Raw genomic sequence first — 20667 nt, forward strand, 5'->3', positions numbered from 1 at the left:
CTAGGGGTTCGAATCCGAGCTTCGGCCTTCCTGTGCGAAGCTTCCATGTTCTCCCCGTACTTGCTATCCCAAAGTCATCTGGGATAGGCAGCAGCTCACCTGCGACACTAGTGAGGATAAGCAGTATAGAAAACATATGGATGGAAACCAAGTAACTGTATAATTACTTAACAGTGACACAACACCACTGCTGAGAAGATAGCAAGCTCTGGATTTTGCCAGAACATAAGGTACACCTGCCTTTTTTTTTTTCTTTTTTTTTTTAGCTTTGAATGTATTATAGGGTTCAATATTTTAACATATAACCCCACATCTAAAATCAGCACACTTGAAGGTCATAGTGCAAGGGTTTTATGGCGGTTATTTAAATTCATATTTGCATTGTTCGTATGTTTTGTACTCCATAAACGTCATCTACAGCAAGTTGTCAATGATAAATTGGCAAAAAAATATTTTTTTGTTTTGTTTTTAGCATTCCAGAACATTCCCAATTTTGAGAGATCCTAGGTGGAGTTACTCTAACCACCGCAAGGGCTACCGGAGGTGATGTAATGTTTGTCAAACAATAACATCCTGCATTTACTATCAAAGGGGAGCTAGGTTTTGAAATATGAGCAGGATGATGATTTATACACACAGGAGCCAGCTGAAGGTGGTTAAACCATACATTTGAGCTGATGAGGGGGTCAAAGCCTGTCTGTGAAGACATGTAGCGGCTACTTAGCAGCTGTATAGACATCATCAAAGTGAAACCACTGGTTTAATGAGACACAATATCGCGTATCACGATTCGTGGTTGCCGATTCAATTCAAGTACGATATTAGTTCATTTACAACGATACGATCCGAAACGATTCAGTGTTTGGAAATCCATTCAGTAACTTTTTAGCCAAAAATTCAACCAGTGTGACTGAAATAAATACCTGGATAATGTCCTAAATTCCTTTTGTTTCTTGTAAAGGTATCAGGTAAAATTAATGATTGTTATAATAAACAAACAATAAACAACCATTGTGGCAAATAACAATAATAATAATAATATTAATAATACATTCACACTTTATTTGAATAAAGTGCAACTAACATCTCTTCAGGTTGGATTAACTGCTACTTTGATATTGTCTTTCAACATAGAAATTATACAAATCTTATTGTAATAGAACACAAAACACGTAATGCTCTAATGTTCGAATAATATTTATTACTACCCAATTACTAGTCACCCGATGTGCAACGTAGTGGTTACGTAGCTCTGAGAATCTCGTGATGTCCAAGTTACCATCTGTCATGAGTGGCACACTCTACAGTATGCCTGCTCAATACTCTCTTTCATTACTTTGGTCTTTGTCTCTAAAGTGTTGGTATTAGCGTTTCCTGAAGTACAGTAAGTCCGTGATAGAATTTCTCAAGTGTGTTCATCAACCTTTTCGCTCTCGATCCTGCTATCATCATTAAGAAGAAAAGATGGTTGAAATGTCTCACAAATTGATGTTTGGCCTTGCTTGCTTCTTGGATCTGGGTGATTGCAGCCTTTCATCCATCCATCCATCCATCCATCCATCCATTTTCTCAACCACTTATCCTCACTAGGGCCGCGGGCGTGCTGGAGCCTATCCCAGCTATCTTCGGGCGGGAGGCGGGGTACACCCTGAACTGGTCGCCAGCCAATTGCAAGGCACATATAAACAAACAACCATTCACACTGACACTCACACCTACGGGCAATATAGACTCATCAATTAACCTACCACGCATGTTTTTGGGATTTGGGAGGAAACCGGAGTGCCCGGAGAAAACCCACGCAGGCACGGGGAGAACATGCAAACTCCACACAGGCGCGGCCGGGATTTGAACCCCGGTCCTCAGCACTGTGAGGCAGATGTGCTAACCAGTCGTTCACCGTGCCGAATGGCCTTTCATATTACCATCATTTCCCGTGTAAAAAGCGCATTTTTTCCCAATAGTGCACATTATACATAGGTTTCGGGGAAAATGGAAAAAACGTTCACATTTTATAAACGGGGAGAACATGCAAACTCCACACAGGCGGGGCCGGGATTTGAACCCCAGTCCTCAGAACTGTGAGGCAGATGTGCTAACCCTAGTGAAGGTAAGCAGTACAGAAGATGGATGGATTTTATAAATTTATGCCGCCATCTAGAGTATCTAAAAAAAATACACTTTCATTCCAATATCCCGTAACTGAGACTGCGCCTTTTAATACGGTGCGCCTTATGGTCGTGAAAATACAGTACTTATATTCTACGACTTGTCCATGGCGTCGGTAAGATAACAGTTTATTGCTTGCCCATCATGTTTTCTTCTCGATCATTTTTTTATTACTGCAAACCCAAAATGTGTCCATACTTCTGATTTAAGTTTTGCAGGATGTTCTCCAACAAATTTCAACAAACAGGAACAATCCAGTTGCCTTGTTTTAACCTTCGCAGATTCCACTCATTATGTTTAGCGCTCTGCTCAGTGGCGTGCTGCTCCGTCATATTTCCTGCACTGCACAACCATCTACTATTGATTTTCTGTCACTCCCCTTTAAAAGTTTGTTCTGTCCGACTGATTTTTCAATAAAAACACAGTCCAGTAATATGGCTGCATATGGCCTAAAACACAGACGTGTGGCTCCTCACCACCTCCCCCGCCGAGTGACTCTCCAGGATCTAGTGGTCTCGTATTGCTATTTTATTGCTTGGAAAGCTTAAGAAGCTCTTCTCTTATCACTTCCCACAACATTACTACAACCAGCTGCCACATTATAAAACATTGTGAAATTGAAAAATATTCGGCAATTTGTGTGTGTTTGTGTGTGCCAATGCCGAATGAACAGAGGGTGTGCCATTCGTTAGGTCACAGCCAAAAATAGCCAACGATAGCTGAAGATGGAGAGACGCTAGATTCAAAACGCAGACGACACATTCTGATTTACATTTAGCGATTAAACTGCTGTATAACTGCTATATAATCACCTCAAAATGGCAGTTATGGTTTGTAAAGGAGTTATAGGGGTATCAAGAATTTTCTAAAAATCTTTGCACGCTGACCTTTAGACAGCAGCAACAGTATAGGCCAATATACCATATATAAAATAAGATCAGCGCAGTAACGTTACCGACAGCGTAGACTCCAGGGAACCAGATGACTGGGTGTCTCGGCTGCATTGACTTTTAGAACGGAGCTGTGGCGAGGAGGAAGGAGAGCCCGTGAGGGACACAGCATCGTGACAAGATTGCTCCTCTGAGTTTTCCAGGTCATAACTAAATGACGGCGGTCCCTCGTTATCTGTCAGAAACAAAAGACAAATGTAAGCCATGTAGCAATAACAGTTATCACCCAAGAGTTGTTGTTAAATTATTGGACCTGTAAAAATTTTAGACAAATTCCCTTGATATGCCAGTCGTACAGTAGAAATCCTAAATCACATGATTGTTTATTTTAATGTAAATGTGCATCTTATAGAGTCAGAAACAAGCTGTAATGGAAGAGTCGTCATTGTGAATATGTTTTGTCTCAGCTCATTTTACAGCTATCAATACTGTAGATCACTTTTGCTGCCTCTTGGCCAGGTCATCGTTGCAAATGAGAACTGGTTCTCAACTGACCTACCTTGTTAAATAAAAGTTCACTTTAAAAAAATAAAACAAATAAAAAAATGCACACGCTAGCCATAAAATTAGTGTGCAACTGCAAAATCCAATGAATACAAGAATGTTATGAAGTTTGCTGTGGTGTCAACAAACATCCATTCACATTCATATTCATATTCATATTCATATTCACACCGATTGGCTATTTACCGTAGTATCCGGTGAAAAGGCTCTTCTTAATTCTATTTAATTATGTCATTACTGTATGTTTATATAAATTACAATATTATAGAGTCCTATTTTTCTCATTAAAAAAAAAAAAAAACTTTGGGGGGAGGCTGGAACGATTAATGACATTGCCAGTAATTTCAATCGGAAAACATGATAAGCGATACAAGTGATTTGAGTTACGAGCATGATGAGGGGAAAAATAAACTTGTATCTCAAGGCACCACTATATATGGTTGCAGTTGTCTCTTAGGTTTACAATGAAACTTGAAATAGATACATGCTGATAGTGATCAAATGCAAGAAAAGCAAGTCCCAAATACTGTATACATCATACCCTGTGATTTCCAATGTTTAGAACAAGAAAATCAACAGGCTTTGCATTCTGTAATTACTGCCAAATGTCCCTGAGTCACTTATCAGAGTTATCAACATCGTTGTCATTAATGTGACTAAAGTCGATGAGAGGGGATCTCAACGCAAGAAGCAAAGAAAATGATCTAAGCATGCATCTACCAGAGTGGTGACAGGTTTGTAAAGAGTAGCTAATAAAAAGCTTGAAAACAGGAAAGAGAGGATTCCGGAAAGTGAGAGGATAAGGCTGAGTCACCATGGAGAAGCTGGGGAAACCAGGCGCATTTAACACAGTGACATCTACAGCGGCTCTGTGACAAAGGACTCCAACAAACAGAGAGGACCCAATCGAGAAGGGAGAGACGTGCATTGACTGTGTGAGGAAGAGATGAGTACTGGCCAAGCAGCTAGCTTTAGCACACAGGGGAAGTCCTGTGTGAAAGGCCACTCTGTGTTCCAGCGAGATTATACATCAGCTCAGCCAGGGGATGAATAACATATCCTCTCTCAATCGGCAGCCTCAGAGCCACAGACTACTGTATATCTCCTTTGAGCTCTTATACATACTGTACCACACTAAGGAAGAGGGGACGTTTAGATACAGTATAATCCCAAACAGGGTAAATGTGTGTTTTTATGGGGTAGTTTTAAAAAACTTTGGAGTCATTTGAATGTGACAGTGTGAGAAAAGGGATAGCAAAGATTTTTTTTTAATTTGTGGTCATGATAACAAGAATAGCTAGTTTGCCACTGAGGAGGGGCCCAGGCAGCTCTGTCCGGGAAATTCAGCAATTCATCTTCAACATCAAAGTGGAAACAGGCCTTCTGCACAAGGTCGTCTTTTCATAAGCAGGCACAGCTCCCACCTATAGCTAGGATGTGCTCTATGTTGTACAATAGTTACCGTACAGCTAACTTAGATTTTTCAAAGTTAAACTTTGTAAAGCTTATCCCTCGTATGATTAATTAATAAGTGTCTCAATATTGTTGTCCACAGGGTAGTCCAATACACAACATCAAATGCAATTTATTGTAGAAAGAGAAGAATTCAGAAGAGTGTCAAAGAGGTCTGTTTTGTTTCCCCTAATGCATTTCTCTTTCCCTTCTATTTTGTTATTGTAAGTCACTTATCTTTAGAAGGATCTTTTGTTTCAGGGTTGTCAAACTCATTTTTGTTGCAGGCCACACTGTAGTTACAGTATTGTCTCTCAGAGGGCCGTTATGACTGTGAAACCATATAAATGTTTAATCCCCTCATCATATTATTACATATACACGACAAACTGAAGGATAACGAGTTTTGAAATCAGAAGTCAAGGACAATATCAACTATTTCAAATTACTGTAAATACCCCAAAATGCTTGCAATATCTCAATGTTATTCCATCCATTGAGCCATCCATTTTCCATACCGCTTATCCTCACTAGGGTCGCAGGTGCCCTGGCGCCTATCTCAACGTACTCTGGGCAAGAGGCGGGGTACACCCTGAACTGGTCACTAGCCAATCACAGGGCACATATAAACAAACAATCTACGCACTCACATTCACAATGGACAATGTAGATTCTTCAATAAACCTACCATGCATGTTTTTGTAAATGTGGGAGCAAACCGGAGTACCCGGAGAAAACCCACGCAGGCACAGGGAGAACATGCAAACTCCACACAGGCGAGGCTGGAATTGAACTCGGGCCCTCGGAACTGTGAGGCGGTTCTGCTAACCAGTCGTTCCACTGTGCTACCCCTCAACATAATTATTTATTAAATATGACAATTTAATATTTGGTATATATTTTAGCAAGGATCATGGAAGTTGCTGCACATGATTTGCTGATTCGCAGGCCAATGATGTGGCAGGCCAGATCTGGCCCCCGGGCCTTGAGTTTGACACCTCTGCTTTACAAAGGTACTTATTCATCCTGGATGAATTTTGTTTACAATATGTAAAAATATATTAGTTTCTTCACGACTACGTCTCTCAATGCTGACTGATGTGTATTAGATATCACATTGAAGAAATCATTCCCCATTTTCCACTCTGCAGTGAATGTATCACAAAACATCCTGCAGCTGGTTAGACAGTTCCATGTCCCCCCTGTCTCTTCCTAAAGCAGCTCAAAATGATTTCAACCATGCAATAAAGATGTAATAAATACTCTCTAATGACCTTACATAAGTGCTGAGCCCACCAGCTGTGGATCAGACGGAAGCTGTATTTGCGTCTGACTTTGCCTGAATTTTGTGTTTTAAAAGAATTTCACAAAACAGTAATTTGTTTCAGATTATTCCAGGCCTTTTTGTGATAAGTGTACAGATTTTGCTGTTTTTCCTACACTTGCACCTTGAATATGCCATAAATAAGACACCAATGCTAAAGAAATGACTAAAGTTCCCACCCCTTTTCTGGAAATTGATCAGCCATCAGAAAACAGATTTCAGATGCTTTCTTATGCTTGTGAAAAAGAGAAATGAAAGGCATAATTTTTGGTTATGATATTGATGACATAGCAAAGACATCAAATCCCTAATCCTAATCCGTGGAGATAAACTATGGTAGCAGCTAGTGACAGATGTACAGCTGAGACTGTTACAAAACCAGAGATTCAGTCTCACACAGATAATCATTTGGTCTTATTTTGCCATACTAAAAGTCCAATATCATCTTTCAACATTTGGATCAAAAGTGAACATTGGCACTGACAAAATACAGAGATGATATGTACATCTCACGACACATTGGTGAGTTAAAACTAAAAACATCGCCATTACCTATTTTGGATAGAAGCCAATCTACATCAAATAGGACTCAACCAGTATGAAACTCAGCAAAGAGGTTTATTGATTCATTTCAGCAGCTAGAATAGTGGCATCCACCATACCCTGTATGCCTGCTGGGAAACGGCCAAGGCCAGTGCACTGACAAGTCATTGATCAGTGTAGTGTTCATAGCTCAGGGAGGGGCTCCTGCTTCTCTTGCATGCATTCAAAAATAAACAAACTTGATAACAGTGATTGAATCGCCTCAGAGAGTACGTTAATTGAATTTGGCACAAAATTGAACAATTAAAAAAATAAAAACAATAATACAGTAAATTAATTACGGCAGATGGTACAGAATATTGCTGGGTAAAGATTGTTATGATCTGGAGAGAAAGATTACACCTTTGGGAAAAAAAGTAACGTGGGTATGAGATGTTAAAATCTCAACAACGCATTACGGCTCCAGCGAATGGGATGCTCCACTGAACTTTGTCATCACCCGGGAAACTGTAGCAGCCGCAAGAGCAAAGAGACAAGAAGGGATTGAAGGCATGACAAACCAAAAACTTTGTAGCTTTACCTAATCAATGGCACTTCAAGTCAAACAATCAAGAGAGATTTATCTATGATGCACTCCATAGTGACCTGTTGGTGAAATTGTCTGAGGTCATGTAGGCAATTCCAACTCTCCAAAAGTTCATCACAGTAGGCCACATGAAGGTCAATGATAACTCAAAAGAATACACTCATATGCCACTATTTTTATTATTGAATAGAATTGCATGACTTCATCTTAAGATAGGTGTTTCTAATATTTTACTTGTCTGATTAAACAATATGAAAGACGAAAAATATTATAAACCTTTGTCAGCATGATACAGTACTGTTGTTTGTATGGATATGTACCAGGGATGGGGGATTATAATTAATTAATTGATTGTTTAGAAGGACAGCATTAGCACGAGTGGTTAGCTGTTCTGCCTCAGAGTTCTGAGGTTCAGAGTTTGGATCTCAACTCCGGCCCTTCTGTGTGTTCTCCCCACGTTTGCGTGCGTTTTCTCCAGGCACTACGGCTTTCTCCCACATTCCTTAAACATGCATGTTAGGTTAACTGTAGACTCTAAATTGACCACAAGTGTGAATGTACTAAGCGTAAATGGTTGTTTGTGCCCTGTGATTGGCTGGCGACTCGTCAGGGTTGTATCCTGTCTGTCGCCCAAAGTTACTGTCACTGAGATAGGCTCCCGCTCCCCTGCTACCAGCATGAGGATAGGCAGTATAGAAAATGAATGCATAGATTGTTAAAAATTCAGAATTCTGTAAATTGTGTGGAGTTTGTTGAGTGTTATTCAGGCCTTGAAGCAATTGTGTCAAAATACAAAAAAAACAATGTGTATTACTTACTATTTTGTCACCTGAAGAAAAACATGACGTAGGCTATGCAAAGTTGAGCTACATCCAGACAGACCTCCTTTGTGGCAACTCCACCAGTCACCGGGATTCATTGTGAATCACTTTACAATGCAAAGAAAAAAAAGGTACTCAAGATACCACAGACTGAGCAAGTGAAGTACGAGCATAACCCAATTTGTGAATACACCTGTTATCTCACTTGAATCATATTGTCAGGCATGACAATGCTTTTCCACAGCCAGTGAAGGGATTAAAGACCAACTGATTTTACAAACTGTGCAATGCAGTCCAAAAGTAGTAAAATGGAATCTGACAGAAACTAACTGGAGTAGACCTGTATCTTGTGTCATGTATCTGTATCTGGAGGATCTGTAAATGCAATAGTCCTCTATGTGTTGTAGCAAACTGTAAAAATATTAGCCAAAAGATCAAGTGCGTAGGATGGAGGCCTTTAAGCCACACGGCCTGTGGAATCAGCGAGGCCCACCGCACGTGCCTCTCATCTGCTGTAGGCCAGACTAAAATTAGTGCCAGTCAGTGAACAGTATCGGTTAGAACTGCGCCGCCCAGCCCGGTGCACCTACTAATCAGTGTGTCGAAATAGCTCAGGGTGGTGAGACCACTGCTTGTAATGTATTAAATAACAGGAATAATCAAAGCGCAGTAGTTCCAATCTGTAAAAACAACCAGTGTGGCAAAATAAAATAAAAAATGGCAATACACTGATTTATTTATTTTTTTCACAAAAGAAATTTTTTTATATTATAGTAAATGCAAACGCAACCTGGTATGGCTCCCTGGGGGAGGTATGCCAAGTATGACAATAGGGTTATGCAGCATTAACTTAACAACTTTAAAGATGTGGAGTTTGTTATTTTGAAAAGAAAATGAATCTATTCAAATACAGTCACCCATCTATTTACCCACTTTCTACACCTCATGAGGGTGAGGAGCCTACCCTATCTTACATTGGGCATGAGGTGGGGTACACCCTGGACTGGTTTCCATTGCATTCGCATCAATGACATATACCGTAATTTCTCATGGAAATTACGCTATAACCCTAACCCCCAAAAATATCAAAAATCTATGGTGCGCATTATACATAGGTATAGGGGGAAATTAAGATTTTCCCATTTTATAAATGTATGCCGTCATCTAGAGGTTATGAAAAGCGGCACACGTTCATTTCAATATGCCACCGCTACCGAGAGATTATGAGAAAGGTGTACACTTTCATTCTAATATGCCAGCGCCACCTAGAGGCTATGAAAAAGGTGTAGCCTACACTTTCATTCCAATATGAGAGGGCTACGTATAATATGTACAGATGTGCTCATAAGTATACATACCCTGGCAGGATTTGTGAAATATTGTTTTATGAATGATGATTGAACAACAACCATCATTAATTTCTTTATGGTTATGTTTTGTTTGATGATAATGCTTTTCTGAAATGCTTGACAGTTTAATTTTAATCCCATTAAAATAAAACTAAATGTGTTTCACCTGGCCCTTCATGTTTTCTTTAAAGAATTGTATCCATCTTACAAATTCTGCCTGGGTAATCAAACATATGAGCACAACTGTGTGTTTTCTCATTCACTAAATAAAAGTAGGGCTGTGAATTTCAAAATAAGAGCAAGTAAACAAAAATAAAGTATTATGTGTTCAAATAAGAATAATTATTTGAAAAAAATGAAAAAAATACAGCTAATACTTCATGTTTTGATCATATGGGTAGAAGCAAAAGCATGCATTGTAAAAATGCATTATATATACGTAGAAGGGTTTTCCATAATTTTAAGGTCAACTTTGGGGGTGGGTATTATACATGGCTGCGCATTATACACAATAAATTACGGTACATCACAAAAGTAGATATAACGGTGATATTGAGCCCTAAAAAGGAAGGAATTATATATTTATTAAATGCAATGCATTTGTACCTTTTATCAGAATCAGAACCAGAATCATCTTTATTTGCCAAGTATGTCCAAAAAACACACAAGGAATCTGTCTCCGGTAGTTGGAGCCGCTCTCGTACGACAACAGACAGTCAATTGACAGAGAACACTTTGAGACATAAAGACATTGACAAAAAAACAGTCACTGTAGCACTAGGACTTACTTTCAGGTGATGTCAGTGATAGAGAATCACTAAATAATGAAAAATCCACTATTCCATCTGATTTATTGCTCATGCTTTATTGGTTTGCTATTAGTTCTGCTTGTGAGCTGTGGACAAAGTAAGAGTTTGCCTTTACTTGTTTCTTACCCATGTTTTTCTTCATAAACTTACAGTGAGCAGCCTCATATTTGTCTAAAAGAAATTGTGTTGAGTAGTAATGCAACAAGCTCCACAGGTCAGGCTGTCGTGAGAGAGGTGAACTCATACCACACTTTACATTTCATTATCCATTTCCCCCCACACCCTGCGAGCAGCTGAGACATTCCATTAGCACTTGCCTGCCAGCCAGAAGCACAGAGAGCCCTTTGAGTGTGACCAAGGAGGGGAGCTGAGACTGCAGGACCAGACACGCTGAGGCTGAGCACGGGGAGGTCCACAAGCTCATAAGCATGCCAAAGATTTTGTCCAATTATCTACAGCAAAGTGTTTGACTAAATAAACTAACTGGGTGAACTAGTGAGCACAGTCTTGCTTGGTTCTTAAACAAGTGTTTTATTTTATTTTTTCTGTTACCAGATAAGAGAGCACAAAGAGCCTATTCATGGATTTTACTGTGAGAGCAGCTGGCGATGTCAGACCTGCTGTCATGATGGACTGCCGGCTTTTGGCTAGTGTGCGCTGTACAGTGCACAGAGCAACAGGTGTATCTTACTTACACACAGGGGCAGGATCGCCCGACCACGACTGCGACCAGCACTTCCTTCTGTGGGCCAACGTTTACTCTAGGAAAGGGAGAGGCTGCATTCATTAGCTTCCATGACCACTACACTTTAGGTGCTGGTGTCCTGGTACAATATAGGTCTGTCTGGGCTACCTTGTGGGGCCTCAAATATTAATGACCCTGCATTTGACCAGAAATATGGACTAGGTCTAAAACGGGCTGATACAGCAAGTAGTGCCACCTTCTGCACTGAGGCCAACACAGAGCCTTCATCAACACTCACTGACAGTCAAGGCTGACGCACCTAGAGTTTGTAAAAATTAAAGATGTTGAAATGCTGATTAATACATTAATTCACAGCATACCATGAATAACATTATAGGAATCTGATAAGATGTGCCGTTATTGGTTTGAGGACACATTATTTGAGGAGAAGAAGCTCAGAACCAGAGTGTCACAAAAATAGAAATTGTAACTAGTTGTTGGAGAGATCCTATCCTGATTGAGGTTGAAACCGTAGCACTGCCACAGTGCTATTAAGCGGAAAAACATGCTCAATCCACCCTGGAAATGCATGTGAATACTGAGATATGATGGTCACCAATCTTAAATTCCAAAGAATGACTTGAGGGTTATAAGGCTGTACTAACAAGCAATTCAAGCATTTACAGTAACCCCCAGATATCATGCAAACATTCCTTAGCTCACCGTAGCACCAAAGGCTGTGAGCAGGATGACATCAAGAACACTACCCATTGCACTACCCATTGCTTTGATATGATGTTATAACCTGGGGGTTGCATAACATTTTGAGGTATTTTTCTCAGGTTAGGGTTTCTATGATTGTCGTTTGCTCCAGATCATTTTCGTAATTTTTTTTCGTTACTGATCCCAGAGAATGGACAATGGAGATGAATATATTGATAATTCACACTTAATATAAATTTCAAATGAATACAATCAGTGCAACTAATATCATTAACATGTAATTCTTCAAACACAGAAAATTTAATTACAGCTTGTCTAATGTTGTGAAACCTTTATAACTTTGGCACCCTCTGCCACCCTTTTTATATATATATATATATATATATATATATATATATATATATACACGTTTTGCAACTTTGACAATGGCCTGATTCATTGTCACACAGTACAGGACATTGTAATCAGCTGATTCATTTGGTGCAAGACTCCAGGACTTCAGGGTATGGGCTAAGCACAAAATACAGACAAGAATCCCCAAAGTTCACCATCCAACATAATTTGGAAAAACTCGCTCCTATAAAATTCCTATATTGACAGCAGCTCCATCAATGCACACTGAGGCCAAACGTGTCTTGCACACAGAGAACCTCCCGACTGTGAGGCAGACCTGAAAAACTACTACTCCAGTCAACTGCTGGCACAACATAAAATACTGGAATTAAAACATGCAGACTTTTATTGAATGTTGTTAAAAAGAAAATGTTGAATGTTGTTAAAAGAAAAGCTGATGTAACACAGTGGTAAACATGACCCTGTCCCAGCTTTTTTGGAACGTGTTGCAGCCATAAAATTCTAAGTTTATGATTATTTGCTAAGAACAATAAAGTTTACCAGTTTGAACATTAAATATCTTGTAGTGTATTCAATTAAATATAGGTCGAACATGATTTGAAAGTATTCTGTTTTTATTTATGTTTAACACAACGTCCCAACTTCATTGGAATTGGGGTTGGAATTGTACCAGTGGGACCGTAAATATAACAAAAGTGTGTGGAGGGGGGGATAATCACATTTTTGTTTTGTTGTCGGTCTGCATGTTACTGTAATTAGCAATCTAATTTATGGTCATGGTGAATGATTTAAGATGTTGGATGGTGACAGAAACTGTTCCCTTAATTCAGAAAAAAGAGAAAATAAATTCTTTTACAGGGAACGCCAGCTATTCGCAGGGACAGGGACCAAGCCCTGCAGCAAAGCAAGAAATTCTGCGAGTAATTGACTCCCTCCCTAAAAAGGTTTATAATTGCCTATAGATGCCACAAGGTGAAGGCGAAGCACTACTTTTGTCTAAATTAAACTTCTCAACTCACATAAACATACATTAGTTCTGTAGCACCAAAAATGCCAAAAGATATCGGCAAAGCAATACTTTTATTTCTTAGGCCTGAGCACAAAAACTTTGAAAAGGCGAATCTTTCAGCAAGTAACAGAGGATAGGTTTAATAAAAAATACACAAATAGGTGAATTTGAAAATGCCGAACCGCAAATACACCCACATTTTCATTAGTGTTATGGTTTCTTGCTAAGCTCATGTGCTACCCCATCAACAAAGTCTCATGGAAATTTTGCATTACCTACCTCTTGCATTTGTACATTTGCACTTGGCAGAGGTAATAAGTTACTGCATACTGACACACAATTGCATGAATGGGAGTACTTGCCTCTCAGCATTCACACAATCAGAATTGAGCCACACCCTATCACTGTTTTACTTCACTTCACATCCAGACGCTTCTTCAAGACGCTACGCATACAACTTTTGCCACTGGCATTTAAGAGCCATGATGATGATTAATGATGGCAAAATAGACCCATCAGAGACCTGGCCTCCTAAAAGGGCCCCTAGCTAATCTAAACTATGTCTATAGCCAAGCTTGACAATTGGCCCAGATAACCAGAAGCCAGGAGACAACAACCATTCTCCTTTTCATAGAGAAGACGAAAGAGGTGTGTCAAGATTATGCAGAGTAACACAGGTTGATTAGCATGGATGGAATTGTTTTCTCATCCCTGAATTACTAATAAACATGGCATGGTGCACATGTACAGACACGAAAATCCTTGACAACCTCAAGTAGGCAAACGTCAAGACTGCGGCTTTGCCTAATAACTAACATAATGCGCTACTAAATAGCGTACAAAGCTCGTTTACAACAATGAGATCAAGGTAGCATTGTTTTTTGTTTTGTTTTTGCTGGGTGAAATAGATTTCATCCAAATGTTTTCATAAAATTAAAAAGAACAATAAGGCTTTGTGGCTACTCCCTGCAAGTCCCTAACCACAACAAAGATCAGTTTATTGAAAGCGTGCCTCGACCAACTCCCTGCCTAAATCTTAATCCAGCAACAAGTACACAGATGTTATTACAACATCAGAAAGTGAATCCAGACAGCTGGTAATTCATTATACAAGGATCACATGAAACAGCTGTGCTTTTATATCAACACTAAGTCTCCTTCGGACAAGGGCACTGCCCACTGAGCACAGTAGCATGAAGATTTTCAACAGTAGGTGTCAAACAAGGTGACGTGCATTAGCAGGTGAACGCCATTGATTTTACACATTAAGGTCAGGTTGGAAGTCACAAGGACTGTTCTCCCTGTGCAAAAAAATCTTCGATCAGTGTAAAACCTCTCAGTGATAGTTCCCTGGAAATAGTTTTCGGTCAAATAAAACACTCAAAAGTCTGGAACTGGAACTTTTAACCACACCTCCAGAGGATCAGAGAAAACACTCAATGCAGCAGAACACTCTTGGGGAGGGGCAGAAGGTGGGCCGTTTGAACACCAATTAAAAACAACACAAATGCTGTCTCAGTGATGTAATCAGGGCTGCCCCGACTTGCTGGCTACAAATTTAGAAAAGAAAACATGTTACTAACTGAAGGCACGGCTGTAAAAGACTGTTTTGCAGGTGATGTGGCACACAAGCCACATGGTGCCTTCAGGAAAAAGTGAGACGTAATGCATTTGAACAACAGATTAGCAATTCATTTTCTCAGGGGGCCACGTGAAAAACTGGAACGGTTGCCAAAGGCCATTCAATCATGCTAAACTCAATTTAACTGAAAGTATTTGTATAAATCGATAAATTGTATTGTTTTGGGCACGGTAGCGACTGGTTAGAGCGTCAGCCTCACAGTTTTGAGGTGCGGGGTTCAATCCCCGTCCCCGCCTGTGTGGAGTTTGCATGTTCTCCCCGTCCCTGCATGGGTTTTCTCCGGGCACTACGGTTTCCTCCCACATCCCAAAAACATGCATTAATTGGAGACTCTAAATTGCCCGTAGGCATGACTGTGAGTGTGAATGGTTGTTTGTTTCTATGTGCCCTGTTATTGGCTGGCAACCAGTTCAGGGTGTACCCCGCCTCCTGCCCGATGATAGGATCCAGCACGCCCGCGACCCTCGTGAGGAGAAGCGGCTCAGAAAATGGATGGATGTATTGTTTTGATAAGATGTTACTTGGGTAGAACAGTACATAGGGTATATAGTGTTCCCTCGCCACTTCCGCGCGTCACGTTTTGCGGCTTCAGTGCTTCGTGGGTTTTTCCAAAATATTCGTATATATAAAAAACAAAACACAAAAGAAATACAGCCATATCGGCAGCCATATTGCGGAGAGACGCGTTGTTTCATGTTGATGCCGCGAGAGAAGGTTTCCCTTCATGCCAAACATTAGAGATGAGTTGACTCAGAGGCTTTGTACATGCCTGTACTGTACGGGCACTCATACAAGGTGCGTGATTGGTTCCCGCCGTGACATCAACCAATGAGAGCATGAGTGGATTTATCCCGTGAGCTGATTAGCTGCGCATCATCGCAGCCTCACCCAGCATCTTCCCTTGTTGTGTCTCGCCAGTCTCATCCACGCTGTTGTGTCCGCAATAACTTTTTGTTTAAGCGATAATTTTTTTGATTAGTTAAGCAAGCCCTTACAATACGAAGCGCTGTGCCCCTGCGAAAGCTTCCTCCGGGATGCCCAAGAGGAAGAAGATGATGACCATCAGTGAAAAAATTTAACTTTTAGATTTGATCAAAGCGGGCAGAAGTTATGCATCTGCGACACGCCATTATGGCGTGAATGAATCTGCAGTGCGGTACATCAAGAAAGAGGAACCAAACATCCGCAAAACTGCTTCAATAAGGAAGCGAAACGTGTTGTAACTCCGCGTAATAAGAGATGTCCTTGTACAGGGGAATTTTGAAGCAAGAGAAAAAACAAAGACAACAACTACCAATCACCATGTTTTTCTCCAAGGTAAAACCCAAGGCACACCATCAGCGCCTCCAGCAGAAGAGTCTCCGAGTGAACCTAAAGCCTCTACGAGTATAAGCCTCTATTAGTGTATAAGGTTTTATAATTAAAGATTGAAGTAAATATGCGCACTGTTGTAATCTTTGTCTCAAATATGTAAAGTATAAATACTGTTTACATATTTTAAACATTCTGGTACCCACATACAACCCACGAAAGTTCCACGAAAAACCTGTTTATCTGGTGCATCAATTTTTCTACAATTTTAAAATATTCTGAAATTTTGAGCACCAATCGCTAAATCATAACAGCCGTTCCTAGATGGGACTCCCAAATCATTATCGTGGCAAGTTGCCCTCTTTCCTCACCCATGCAGGAAATAAGAATTTTGCTAACATGAGGACATTGCTTTCAAACACAGTGCTCTTGTTCGTGCTTGCTTGTACCGCCCAGACACGGGAGCCCTGCACAAATACAATACAAAACAACCGTGACATTACTCCCTATAGTCGCTTTTTTTTTGGTGGGGTTTAAATCACCACTTTCAAAATAAAAGTAGCATACCTATTTTACATTTTATTTTGAAAAACTTTGCAGGGTTCTGGTGGGTGCATGGGAGTTCGTCCAACCAGTCTACATGTGTTTTGTGGACTTGGAGAAGGTATTTGACCGTGTCCCTTGGGGAGTATGGGGTACTGGACCCCTTAATACAGGCTGTTCGGTCCCCGTACATCTGGTGTCAGAGTTTGGTCCGCATTGCCAGCAGTAAGTCGGATTTTTTTCCAGTGAGAGTTGGACCGAGGCTGCCCTTTGTCACTGATTCTGTTCATTACCTTGATGGACAGAATTTCTAGGTGCAGCCGAGGCATTGATGGGGTCCGGTTTAGTGACTACAGTATTACGTCTCTGCTTTTTGCAGATGATGTGGTTCTGATGACTTCATCAAGTCACGATCTTCAACTCTCATTGGAGCAGTTCACAGCCAAGTATGAAGTGGTTGGGATGAGAATCAACACCTCCAAATCTGAAGCCATGGTCCTTAGTCGGAAAAGGATGGAGTGCCGTCTCTGGGTTGAGGAAGAGATCCTGCTCCAAGTGGAGGAGTTCAAGTATCTTGGGGTCTTGTTCACAAGTGAGGGAAGAATTGAACGGGGAATCGACAAGCGGATTTGGTGCAGCGTCTACAATGATACAGACGCGTGCATCAGTCTGTTGTGGTAAAGAAGGAGCTGAGCCAAAAGGCAAAGCTCTCAATTTAGTAATTGCTCTACGTTCCTCCTCCCACCTATGGTCACAAGCTGTGGGTCGCGACCGAAAGAACAAAATCGCAGAAACAAGCAGCCAAAATGAGTTTCCTCCACAGGGTCTCGGGGGTCTCCCTTAGAGATAGGGTGAGAAGCTCAATCATTCGGGAGAGGATCAGATTCGAGCTAGATGAGGTGGCTCAGGCATCCGGTTAGGATGCTCACTGGACGGCTCCCTGGTGAGGTGTCCCAGTCCCACCCGGAGGAGGCCCCAGGGACAACCCAGGACATGCTGGAGAAACTACGTCTCTTGGCTGGCCTGGGAACGCCTCAGGAGCCCCCCCGAAAGAACTGGACGAAGTAGCTGGGGAGAGGAAAGTCTGGGCTTCCCTGCTTAAGGTGCTGCCCATGCGACCCGACCCCGGATGAGCAGAAGAAAATTAATGGCTGGATGGAACTTTGCAAGGCCCAGTCAGAGAGTGTGGGCAGGCTGGATGGGCCCAAGTCTTGACTAGGCTGATCCAAAGTTCCTTCAATGTGCGATACTAGGTTACATTTAATGTACTGATTTTAAAGTATTAGTTCAAATGGGTTTGACAGTGATAAATGAAGTCTTAGCTTTTTCATATTTGCAGCACTGAGTGACAAATAACAATGAGGAGGGACACCGAGCCAGATTGAATGTCTTGTACATTGCAGTCATCTCAGAGGCGTGCTAGCTTACATTTCATGCCGATTATATCACGCACGATCTGTCTGTTTGTCACATGCTTTGTGTCGAAGAGCTTTGCACTGGATCACCTTATATAACAACACATTCTGTGCGTCTGCCTAATCCATGCCGGACTGGATGATTTCTGAGCTGCAGAGGCAAACAATTTTCTGTTTCCCAATCCCTCTTTGCAGAATATTTGGCTTCAAGCCTGATATATGGAGAATTACATTGCTACAAAAACAAAAGTCCTTATGCATCTCCTGACTCCTGTCCATGACATTCCCAAGTTGGCCAAACCACTCTCCTTATCCCACTTAACATTGTTATATTGTTACCATGTCAATACTTGCTCACAATGACAGACTCTGCTATTGTGTTCACGCATAACAACAGGAAACACTGATGGCCAGCATTTCGATTGGAAGCCGTGTGACACGTTTTAAGCCCCTCAATCCCCTTTTTTGAGTGAGTAGTCAGGGCTTTTCCCTACCCACCTCCAATGAAAAAAGAGACTCCCTTAATTTATCACGCTAGACAAACCCCTTTAAGTAAATTACTCGGTACCCAGGACAACAACACTGATGTGTGCTGACAGAAAAACACTCAGGGTGGACAAGGCTGAAGTGACTGGGAAGCCTCGGGGCAGGAGCTGCCTCCATTGTAGCCGTTCTCTGAGAGCTTTCTAGCTCTCTGTGGGCCACAAGCAGAAAATCGGCTCCAAAAAAAAATCGGAATCGCCGCCAGTGATCAATGCTTCATGACAATCAATGCACCTTTTTTTGCACTCTATAACCTTGTAAAAAAAAAAAAAAAAGAACATTTTACAGGGTTGGGTTGTGTTTAGCAAAAGCTGATTAAAGCTGTAAAGAATTAACATTCATTACCAGGCTTTGGGGAAATGCGTCTTACTGCTCATTGCTGAGTGAAAAAAAATATGCATTTCATCAAACCTAGCCTAGCTTTTGTAGGTCACATCAGTCAACTCATTATATTTCCCTCCTCCACAGGTTAACAGCATAATGTGTTAAAAATAAACTGCATAATAATCCTGGCCAGAAAACATTTAGGGCTGGATCTGGTGTGCTGGGCTGTAATTTCATTGAAGAGATTGCAGGTGCATTTTAGACAGCAATATAACCTCCTTCTTCAGCAAGGCCAGTCAATGAGAACAGAGATCTTTCACTAGAGGAACTTGAATGTACTCTTTAGTACAAGAATTCGAAAATGAAGTATTTTCGCATTCTTGCCAGGACCTCTGTTCCCCTCCAATGGGGCCCCAAGGCAAGGGTTAATTGCTGCACCTGTTATCCTAGATACTCGGAGCAGAAACTGAATTGGTAATCATTTGGTCTATTGATAATGTACACAGATTTACTGGTATCCACTCAACGTGCGATGTGTAATTTTGCACAATTTCTGCATCTTCAAAAACAAAATAAAGAAAAAAATAAAATGGGATTTTTTCCCCCCCCCAAAAAATGTGTCATTACTATTATTACTACTTCGGGCTAGACGAGTAATTGATTTAATCAATTTATTTGTGTTTATTGCTTATTAATCACATTTTTTATAGCTTCCCTAGTTCTATTTTTGGTGACTTTTCCGAACACTATTTTCGAAAAAGCCTCTCGCGAGTTTAATTCCTACTAAGTACCGGACAAAGGAAGGGGAATCATTTTCACATTGTTTTAAGTTTAACAAGAAAGGAGCATGGTGGAAGGCAGTCACAGAGTTGGCCATGCTGAACAATGCCAAAAACATCCATCCAGCCATCCATTTTCCATACCCCTTATCCTCACTAGGGTCGCGGGTGTGCTGGAGCCTATCCCAGCTATCTTCGGGCGAGAGGCGGTGTACACCCTGAACCGGTCGCCAGCCAATCGCAGGGCACATATACACAAACAACCATTCGCACTCACGTTCATACCTACGGGCAATTTAGAGTCCTCAATTAACCTACCACGCATGTTTTTGGGATGTGGGAGGAAACCGGAGTACCCAGAGAAAACCCACGCAGGCACGGGGAGGCCGGGATTTGAACCCCAGTCCTCAGAACTGTAAAACAGCTATGCTAACCAGTCGTCCACTGTGCTGTGCCAACAACATGGTGCCCATTTATACCTTGCAAAAGCAGCACCTTATTTGCAGGTTTGAAACTTTTGACTCGAGGTATGTGCGCCCAAATATTTTACCGAGGTCTCCTTGTCTCACCAGTGTAGAACATCACATGAAAAAAGAGCGTGAGAGAGCTGGTGTTACTTTTTGACAACAGACATGGACGGACCCAGTCAAGCCATGCATTCTGACAGCTCATTTTATGATGTCAAATTGTTGAACATTTAAAATGTCCAAAAGGATTCCGTTTACATACTGGGTACATATTTTGGAAAAAGGGGCATTATTTTTCCATGAGGAGGAGCTTATTTTTACATCATCTGATAAGAAAAGAAATATGTACCCTATTTCTGTATAAG

General features: G+C 41.0%; 1 protein-coding gene across 1 annotated transcript in view; it reads right to left on the reverse strand.

Annotated features, from left to right (window-relative positions):
• Positions 1 to 20667, reverse strand: part of si:dkey-91m11.5 (PH_BCR_vertebrate and RhoGAP_Bcr domain-containing protein) — a 42058-nt gene that overhangs the window by 19077 nt on the left and 2314 nt on the right. Inside the window, exon 2 of the mRNA XM_061766670.1 lies at positions 3125 to 3294. Coding sequence (XP_061622654.1) covers positions 3125 to 3294 — 170 coding nt within the window. The remainder of the gene's footprint in view (positions 1 to 3124; positions 3295 to 20667) is intronic.

The sequence above is a fragment of the Phyllopteryx taeniolatus genome, chromosome 3, assembly GCF_024500385.1.
Source record: "Phyllopteryx taeniolatus isolate TA_2022b chromosome 3, UOR_Ptae_1.2, whole genome shotgun sequence".
Taxonomy (NCBI): domain Eukaryota; kingdom Metazoa; phylum Chordata; class Actinopteri; order Syngnathiformes; family Syngnathidae; genus Phyllopteryx; species Phyllopteryx taeniolatus.